The sequence below is a fragment of the Pollachius pollachius genome (assembly GCF_949987615.1).
Source record: "Pollachius pollachius genome assembly, chromosome: 8".
NCBI lineage: Eukaryota > Metazoa > Chordata > Actinopteri > Gadiformes > Gadidae > Pollachius > Pollachius pollachius.
In genome coordinates, this window is record NC_136941.1 from 14064586 (window position 1) to 14075160 (window position 10575).

General features: G+C 46.0%; 1 protein-coding gene across 1 annotated transcript in view; it reads right to left on the minus strand.

Annotated features, from left to right (window-relative positions):
- Nucleotides 1-357: 357 nt before the first annotated feature.
- Nucleotides 358-10575, minus strand: part of slc2a4rg (SLC2A4 regulator) — a 33001-nt gene continuing 22783 nt past the window's right edge. The window contains exons 4-8 of the mRNA XM_079741375.1: nt 9238-9473; nt 5878-5978; nt 4388-4661; nt 3037-3164; nt 358-2776 (exon numbers count right to left, since the gene is read on the minus strand). Of these exons, the coding sequence (XP_079597501.1) occupies nt 2665-2776; nt 3037-3164; nt 4388-4661; nt 5878-5978; nt 9238-9473 (851 nt within the window). The 3' untranslated portion in view covers nt 358-2664. The remainder of the gene's footprint in view (nt 2777-3036; nt 3165-4387; nt 4662-5877; nt 5979-9237; nt 9474-10575) is intronic.

Below are 10575 nucleotides of genomic sequence, written 5' to 3' on the forward strand. Positions count from 1 at the left end.
GGGTCTTCTTCAGGAGACTCCCGGCATTTACAAAGCACCTATCATGATGTACTACTGAGTGACGCCGATTGCTTCCCACTATACTGCTGCCAGTCTGACTCTGCTGCTCGTACCACACCCAACAGGCACACACCCACAACACTTTAATCAGCATCTTATCCACCAAACTCGGTTCTGTTGAAAACCATCCTCAGCACAGAGGGCAACACAGGGTGAAACACATCACCCGGACCCCCCTCCCTCCCGCATCCCTGAAGCCCCATCAGGCAGTGATTTACCCCCCGCTTCCCCCCCCCCCCCCCCCCCCCAACATTTCCCGATAGAACTAAACAAAAACAAATGAAAAAAGAAATTCCATTTTACTTCAAAATGTTTTTATAAAATTTCCATGTATAAAAACATGACTTTGCGCAGTGCAAGTTAGTGCAATTTTATTAGGTACATATACACACCTTTCCTTTTTCTATGTTCTTGTCATTGGCACTTTGTGAATTTGACCGGAATATACCTGTAGACTGTTTTCACACTAAGATAGCGAGCAGAACCTAGCTTATCTGAGATTCCCCTGGACTTAATTCTTTACAGGCAAATAAACTCTTTTTTTTGTTTTCAAGGAAAAAAAAGCCCAAAATGTAAATAAAACGTTGGTTTACCAAACAAGAAAAGACTGGTATTTGTTAGAGTCTAACTATATACGCCGGTTTGTGACCACTATTAGCATCCAAGCTAACGAGACGCGTGTCTTCCCTTGGGATCTATTGGAAGGGTTGACAAGTCACCAACGATGCTGCGCTGGAAACACTTCGCTTGCAGCGCAGGCGTCCCTATGGCAACAGAGAGGTTATATTGCCAAGCCAAATCGTTATGCAGTCATATGTTTATCTTTTACAAAAGTTAACAAATAGGAAGAAACAGGCACTCTGTATTTTTTTGTTTGTGTGTGTGTATGTGTGCATGTGTGCATGTATGCGTATCTGTCTGTTTGTTTGAGTGTGTGCGTGCACCTGTGTATTTATGCGGCACAAGTTATGCGACACGTCGTTCAGTCACATCAATATTGAAAGCTTTTTGAGTTGAGAGGCAACTTATTATTGAGTAAAATGCATCATGTAACCTGATTATTATCCACTAGAGGGCAGTGATTACTGTAACAGGACAGAACGACTGATTTTCTTGATACATTTGTAGGACAGGAATGCTTTCAAGCTCACAATATAAAACAAAATGCCTCAGTGAAAGGTGAGTGTATGACCGTAACTGCCATAATTATGTTGTTATAATCCTCTAATTATGAAAGACAGTTACAGGTCTTGTTCGGTCCAATCGTGGTTATTTTAATACATGATGAGTGCCCTATAATGGCTTTGTGCCATCATAATGTGTCATACGCTGAAGGCCCTACACGCCTTAAAGATATTTGAACGGAGCTGTTGGATCTATCGGCAATTTGTCATGTGTCAGTGATTCGGGGGAGATCGACCTGATAGCAAGTTTGCTGTGTGAGATACACACACGCAAACACACACACACACACACACACACACACACACACACACAAAATCAAACGCACGCACGCAGGCGCACGCCTCTGAAGACTTGTTTAAACACTAACGAATCAACTCAAAGCAAGAGACAATATCACATATTGCAATCCTACAGATTGCACAGTGCAACCACCAGTTACCACGGCAACTAGTTGCAGAAAATAAGAAGGTTGAGATCCACTCTTCCGGGAGTATGCTGGGGTTACAGTGATACTGAGAGAAGACATAATTCTTCAAGGTGCATATCTAGGTTACAGCTACGAAATAAAAAGTGGATATTCTTAAACATGGTTGATTAGAAACAAAAAACGAAAGAGAAACTTTTTGTACCACTTTGTGTGAGCGTTTTTTTTTTGTTGTCTTTTTTTTTTTGTGCATTTATGCAAATGACGGATGTACAACGCGCAGAACTTTTGGTTGTTTCCTATACAGGAAGCACATATCTCACATTATGGAGTCAGACAGAAATAATGTCAGACGGTGGAAGTTGAAGATAATTGTTATTTCTACTGTTAATGCTTATTCCAAAAAAATAAAAGAGGGGAAGTAAAGGTTCTTAGCCGTGTGTTCTGCCTATTTACAGATGGGCATTGAAATTGAACTGGCTGTAACAAGATTTTGATTAATGATTGCCTTTGGTAGATCTGCTGTCAAATAAACAGACAAACAGACAAACGTATATCCTCAAAGATGGTGATGGAGCAAAGTGGGTTTAACCCCACAAGATTTTCTACACCCCAACCCCACCTTAACAGTAGCTTAAACACGATCCTGGTGATCACATGAATATATGAAAAAAAGCTTATCTTTAAGTCTTCAAACTGTCATGAATCAAGGCCAGCAGATTACAAATCTCTCACTTTTGAAAAAACATACATTAGGTTTTTTTTAGTTTTTTTCTTGAGCGCGTGTTAACCCACCAGTTGTAATTCCGTTGGTTTTGTTGTTGTGTTTGAAGCCAGCGCAGTGGGCAGACAAAAGCTGTAGGGAAGCAGTGCTGAGAGCTTCATAGTCAAGTCATTTCTTTTTCCCCACCACCCCCGTATCCTCGATGGAGGAGTCCGCCTCACTGTGGCTCTGGATCACGGAGGAGACCATCTCGATGAAGCAAGTCGGTGAATTAGTCGGTGAATCTCTGGCAGGCTTTTTTCCAGCGGCAGGCTGTGCACCACATGTCACGCTTCTCCATGCCATACACCTTCCTGCACTTCTTCGCCTCCCCTCGGGGTTTCCTTGGCAACAACAGAGAAGGCAAGGTAAGCCCACTCACTTACTAACACATGTGAACAGCTGCACACGCATACACATGAAGCACACGCACACACACACACACACACACACACACACACACACACACACACACACACACACACGCACACACACACACGCACACCCACACACACACAAACACACACACACACATGCACAACCAGACACACATGACACACACAGATAGAGCAGTGGAGAGAGAGTTGCCAGGCGGTGTGTGTACCTGGTTCCCAGGGCTGGTTTGGGTGCCGGTGTTGTCAGAGCGTGGGTCTTGTTGACAGTGGTGTTGGCGCCGGGCACAGCTTGCCTACGCTCCCCTGTGCTCACAGCCCGGACATGACTCAATGGACCCTGGACGTTTCAAGAGAGGTCACATGGAGTCATGGTCATTCACAGCCCACTCGGGGAGTGCAAGGAAACAGTATGCGGTGTACAAACTCTGTACGCTGCACACAACAAGAGGTTTCATACACGACGGGCCGATAGATTCAATGGGGGGATAAAGCAGGGAAGAAGCAGAGTAAAAAGCAGGGTTAGAGAACGCAACCATCCAAGAGCTGTAAGCAGGATATTAGAGGAAACACAGGGCAGAGAAGCAACTGTCAAGTGAAGATGACAGTGCCATAGAGAAAGAGAGAGGGGGGAGAATGTGTGTGAGAGAGATAGATAGAGAGAGAGAGAGAGAGAGAGAGAGAGAGAGAGCGAGAGAGAGAGAGAGAGAGAGAGAGAGAGAGAGAGAGAGAGAGAGAGAGAGAGAGAGAGAGAGAGAGCAAGCCGGACTCACCGGAAGCAGGCCTTTAAAAGCAACGGGTGGGGGCAGCCATGAAACACTGATGCTATTCCCAGTGCCAGCGCTGCTGGCTGGGCCAGCCAGCTCTGAGGCCACTGGGACACTGACCAGGGCATTGGCCTGGAGGAGTGGATGGAAATGCCGACACACACAAACAAACAGAACCGCAGACACAAACACATACACATGCAGCCACAGACAAACACACATTCAGATGTGCATTCACACACACACATGGATGGTAACACGTAGATACAGTCATAACGACGCAGAGACATACAAACACACAACCACACATAGACATACAGACACACACACACACACACACACACACACACACACACACACACACACAACAAGCAGACAAATAGAGACACACACACACGGCCGGGCGAGGTTAGGCATTAGCGAGGGGTGGGAAATTGAGAGAAATGGATATGAGAGCGAGGTTGAAATAGAGTAGAAGGGACCATTTGAATCAGCAAAAGAGGGGTTTCAGGGTAGATGGTTCATTATTGTTGCGAAGGCGTGTGTGTGTTAAGAATGGCGTATCTATACTACCAAAGCATGCGGGCAGATAGCAAGCAGAACAAAAGAGCCTGTTCACTGTGTTTGGTTTCTGAGAGACTGGTGGATGATGATTCATAACATCACAATGCTAAGCCCAAAAAGAGATGTTCCTCCCCCACAATCCTACACTAATAAACACAGATAACACTCTACACACAAAAATCAGTCAAACAACGCAGCACAGATCTCATCTGAAGTCGTACGCGCGTTCTACCTGGTAGGCGTGGTCAGTGCGGATGTGGCAGAGCGTGGAGGGGGCCGATTGGCTGAGCAGGGTGGGGGCGTCGCCGGGGACCCCCTTCACGCAGATGTGCTCGGAGCGGGGGATGTGGGCTAGTGCAGGCGGGAAGACGGGCGGAGGTCCGGCCGTGGTGGGCGAGGTGGGGGTGAGGCTGGACAGGCCCTCTGATAGGCTGTCCATGTTGACCTCGATCTCCGTGTAGTAGAAGTCCTCTTCGCCATCGCTGTAGTCCGAGTCGCTGATCTGCCTGCAGGAGGGACTCCGTGTCAGTGGGATCAAATGCAACGCCCTATCTGGTCATTGAGACAGACACATGTCACTCAGGATCAGGCTTCTTGCACAAGTGTGCATTGAACCCTGTACCATTTGGCTGGCAGTCAAACACCGCCACTAGACCAGCCTCTTGATCCCTCTGGATCCCGACAATACAGACAATGTCGACGCAAAATAGTTATTTAACAGCTACTTTAAATGGATTTAAACAGAAACTGCCTATTAGCTTTTTATAGGCCTATTGCTTATCTGAATCATTGGTCTATGTATCTATGCCTTTCACTTGAAATACCCAGAAAATTGTATAACTCATTACAACGTAAATTGTTTGGGTGGTGCTGTTTTATATTTCTGACAGCAGGGGGCAGTAAGAGCTTCCTCTGATCATTATTTGCAGGCATCTCTCTTTTGCTTAAACCTAGGGTGGGCAACTTATAACAGCAATTATTTTCTTCATATTAGTTGAAATTCTCCATACATCAATATCAATCAATCAAATGCTCTGAGAAAAAGAAAATCTGATATCTATGGCTGTCATTCCTGTAATAATAAGAAAGTCAAATGATTTGATTCGGCCCACTGTAATGATGGGAAGGCCTCCATCTGTATGTCTACATACCTACGCCTCTACCGGCATACCGTCTGCTATGAGTGCATTACTGCACATGACCGTTGTCTTCCACGAGGCTAGGCAGACCTATGGCTAAAGCTAGCAAGCTAGTCGCACGTTTTGGGGAGTGGCTTTGGATGGAGGCCAGAAGGGAGGCCTCAGATGTTTTCGGGTGGATACTTTTGAAAATCGAGTGACATAAGACATCCAGACATAATACCAACACGTGTTCACTGCTTCTTAGCACGAGACCCACAGTAGAGTAGCAATCAACACCTGTGTATTTTGCATGGAGAGACAACATCTGAGATGAGGCACAGCTAATTGTGGTGCAGACGTGTACTCAAGAAAAAGAGCACTCAAGCAAACCATGAAGGATGACACAAATATTGTAATAGGAGATCAGTTGAATAAATATTATACATTATGTTAATGATTATTTTGGCAACGTTTTGGAGCAGGATACATCACTGGATACAAAGTAATCGATCCTCCATCCTTCTATCATACTGTTTCGATTTGACCATCTTTTCGTGACTCTTTCCAATCCAACCCCCCCCCCCCCAGGTGTATGCCTTACCCCAGGTGTATGGTGCGGACGTGTCTCTGGATCCCTGAGGAAGTGCTCAGGACCTTCTCACAGTTCTTCCACAGGCACTTGAACATCACCTTCATGGAGTTCTGAAGCACAGAGGGACAGCACAGGCCTGGGGTTATACACACAAGACTCTGTAGTGGCAACTGTTACTGGTCAACAGCCTCCACCGCTTAGCCAGGCCAAACATTTAGATATATATCGGTAGTATATGGTTTATATACAGATTGTTGCCGAGTGTTTCCGGTTGATATATATATATATCAGGTTTATACAGAGTGCATACATGGTTTACATAAAGGGTAAATATTTGTATATTCAAGTGGTTTCAGAGTAGGGTTCACAGTGTATATTTAGTATTTATATAGATAGCGGGGGGAGCATTGGTTGACCAGGGACCACACAACTACGCAACATTAGAGAGGAATTAGACCAGCAGGACTTTAAAAATAGAAACCTGATATCAGACTGCTGAAAGCTCATACAGAGAGACTGAGAGAGGGAGGCAGGGAAGGAGAAGGGAGAGTGAGAGAGCACGAGAGGGAGAGAGAGAGAGAGGGATAGAGGGAGAGAGGGATAGAGGGAGAGAGGGAGAGAGAATGAGGAAATTCTACACTCCGCTCTTCACCTCACGGCCGTTTCATGTGCGTTGACAGACGCATGGCAGAGTATCAGTGCTGTGACGGCCTCTGCCACGCACCCACCCACGGCTCCAATGTCAAAATCGCACAGCAAGACGCTGCAAAGCACTAGCTGCAGACGCGGCCGTTTTAACCCCACATCTGCCGGCACTGCCTTCAGGAAACACACGCACATGCACGTGCACACACGCAGGCACGCACACACACACACACTCGCATGCACGCACACACACAGACACAGACATAGACACTGACACACACACACACGCACACACATACAAACACACACGCACACCATGGCCTCCTCACGACTTCATCTACAAGATCACTGATGAATGCTGTCTTAGCTTACATCAAATATATCTTATACTATGTTATTATCTTTTTTCATCTTCTTCATTAAAACAACAAAATCCTCCCCCAACCATTCCTTGCCTCACATATTTTCTTCTGTTCTTTTTCTTTCTGAGCTTATGTTTGTGTGTGTGTTGTTCTTTTTGTGTGTGTCTGTGTGTGTGTGGCTCTGTTTATGTTTGTGTACACATGCGTGCGTGTGTGCTTTTGTGTGTGTGTGTGTGTTTGTGTTTGTAGTTCTGTGTGTGTGTGTTTTTTTTGTGTGTATATGTGTGTGGTTCTATTTGTGTGTATGTGTGTGTGTGTGTGTGTGGTTCTGTGCATGTGTGTGTGTATTTGTGTGTTTGTGTGCATGGGTGTATGCGTGCTTGTGTTTGTGTGTGTGTGTGTGTGTGTGTGTGTGTGTGTGTGTGTGTGTGTGTGTGTGTGTGTGTGTGTGTGGGAGGGGCGGTTTGCTTCTACTCCGACACTACTTTTCCAGAAAATGGTATCGGGGGCTGGCAGCCGTCCGGGCGCAGGCAGGCAGCAACCCGCTCCAGCACTAATGAAAGACAGTGGGTGTGGATTCCCATTACCTTTCATCAGTCTCCAGCCAATAGAGGTGGAGGGGGAGAGAGAGGGGAGATGAGGTGGAGGGGTGGAGAGGTGGAAAGAGAGAGAGAGAGAGAGAGAGAGAGAGAGAGAGATGAAAGAGTATGACCAAGAAAAGGAGAGAGCATGAGAGAGCAAGGGAGGCCGAGAGCAAGAGAGAGTGATATACGGAGTAAAAGAGAGCGTGAAACAGCTTTTTATCACTGACTATAGTCAACCCTCTCCTGCATTAATCTAGTAGGCTCTCTCTGCTCTCTCTCTGCTCTCTCCTTCTCTCTCTTACTCTCTCTCTCTTGTGTAAGGGCACCATGTAAACTAGTGAGTATTAGAGCAGTTTAAATTGTGCCGTTGATATAAACTTTGTAAGAAGCCCAGTTCCCCACTCCACCACAAAGCTCCAGTATTTGAAAAAAAAAAAAAAACATTACGAGGAAACTTTAATCCAAAACAATCAGGGAGCTCTTAGAAGGCAAGCTTTATTTTCCCGCCTCTCGATGAAGTTTCAGTAAAGGCTGACGATTACTCCCACTTATTAATCCTCTTATAAGTCCTCAGCCACTGACACAATCACACCGCCTTCCTCCCAAAATGCACATCAGCTAATTGGGGGCTTAGGACTCACAGGGTGCCGAACGCGGCGCGAAGCTAGCCCCAAAAAAAAGGTTGTTTGCATGCGTTAGCTCGCCCGTGCCACACATGTCTGCTCCACATGGAACTTTACCATTCAATTTCATGTCATTTCCTGTGTGCTTGTCTGCTGATACGATGATAGCCAGCTAACGGTAGAGGGCCCCGGGGGACTGCCGGTGCATGCTGGGTAATACGCTTCCGCCGGCACCACCACACGAGCGAGATGAGAGATCACACACTCCCTGCCGCGGCGGAGCCATGCTCTAGTCTGCCTGTCTGTTTGTGAGCCAGCGCAGTGTAGCACGCTAGCCTGTGTTGCGCGCCCCTGCCCCCAGCATCCTCTCTCACCGTCTACCTTACCCACTCATCTCTGCATGCACACACACACACACACATCTACGCAGACGCCCCCCCACACACATACAGATTTATGTTCCTCTGTTCCTTCTGTCCCGGGTGGATGGGTATCCCCCTGGTTCTGTTCTCATCTAAACTCCCACGGTTTCCTCCTCAGGAGAGGATCGCAAGCAGAGCAGAAAGACCCTTGATACCTTAAACCAGCCTGACTTGGCCGACAGCTGCCCCTGTGTGGTTAGCACGAGGAGTGGAGCAGAGATAAAAGGAGAGGGAGGATGAGGAAGGGAGAGAACGTCCATCCATCACTTCTAGGGACACAAAGGATGCAGGATGGGGTGTGTGTGTGCGTGAAGATCTTGAATCACGCTGGGGCTCACGATTTATGAATGCTATCCCGGGACTTTCCCGATGGAAAGTAAATATTTTATGGACAGGAGACTGAAGAGTGAAAGGAAAGTGGGTTGAAGATAAGAAGGGAAGACGTATAACATAGGACCACAGATGGGAATCAAACCCGGTTTTCTACAAGGCAAAAGGCCTTAATGGTAAGAAGCGGGGGGGAAGCACTTTTAGGGAAAAATTTAAGTTTTAAAAGTAAAGTAAATATTATTACTTTAATAAATAATAAATTTAAGTAAATAATAATTTTCAATCAATTAATCAATGGTCTCACGAAATTGACCGTACTTAGTACTTAGTACTTAGTATAGAGTACTTAGTATATGCTGATGTACGCTGCAAGGTTCGTTCAGGGCTATATTTCCCTGTTTACCTTTCGCTTCCGGGGTATGGGGTCCTCGAACAGGAAGTGTGTGCTTTCTGGCCCCTCCTCGTTGACATCGTCTCCCTGGGAGGAGAGCAGGAAGCTCTTGTTGGCATCGTTAGAGAGCGGAGGGGACGGTGTGGAAGGCACCGACTGGTCGCTGGCGTCCCAACTCCAGTTGCCACTGGTGGAGCTGCTGTAGCTCGCAGACAGCGCCTCCTTCCAGGCCGGCTCAGGTACTGCAGCTGGAAGATACGCACACATGGTGGACTGTGGTTTAGGAGCAAGCAGGGGAGAATTGGCCGTGCTCAGTAATTATACATGCAGAGCGAGCATCAAAAGAGAAATAATGTTGAGCAACTGGAAAATGCACACAACTTTTTTTGAAAAATGATCACGTGTCAGATCTTCTTTTGAAAAAGAAATTGAAAACATTCAAAGGCATTTCCTTGTGCATAATTTTATTGAATATATATATATATATATCGTTTTGCTGTTAACAGCCGGGCAATTTTTACAATAACATAAAATAAGATGTTGCATGAAAAGGAACAGTAGCAGCTGTATGACTTTAATCAGCCATTAAGGGTTCTTTACAAGCTGCTTTAACAGACATGCTGCTAACCCACGCCTCATCTGAGTGGATCTGTCGTTTCCTCATAAATATTAATGTTGCCATTTTGGATTTACATATAGCCTCACCACTGTCAGCCACACGTTGCTCATTCATATTCATTAGGGCATTGTATCTTCAACAAATCACGGACCCACAGGGAATTGTAACATGAAATAAAAGAGGGGAAGGGGGGGGGGGGTTGTCCTGGAAGAGATACAAAACACATTTATGTTTTGCAATAAAACCAGCTACTGGCTTAATAATCCTTGTCCTTAATTCAATAAAAAAACATCACTGAACTTTCCTTGACCCCGGTTATCTTATCTGGTTAAGAACTCCTATCCTGCACATCCACGGCCAACCCAGCATCCCTTTCATCCACTCGACATCTTTTCATCCGACAATATCTTTCTCAACAGCTGCTCTCCAAGTCTTCTCCATTCACAGGGATCTCCCCTCCGACCCTGATAATACCTATGCTGTAAGACCCTAATCGGGTTTGCTATATAAACGGACCCCTAATGAAAAGTAGAGAAAGAATATGTGTGCACATAGCAGGCCTCCCGCGAGCCTCAGGGATTAACACACATCAATCTATTGGCCTGTAAATGTTTCCTTCTTAACGTCTCCTTAAATTGTGTGGTACTTAGGGAGTGTGTACTAATGTGTAGTGCAGGTCTGTGCATATAGCTCAGCAACTGGGGTCGGGGGGGGGGGATTATGGTATATGA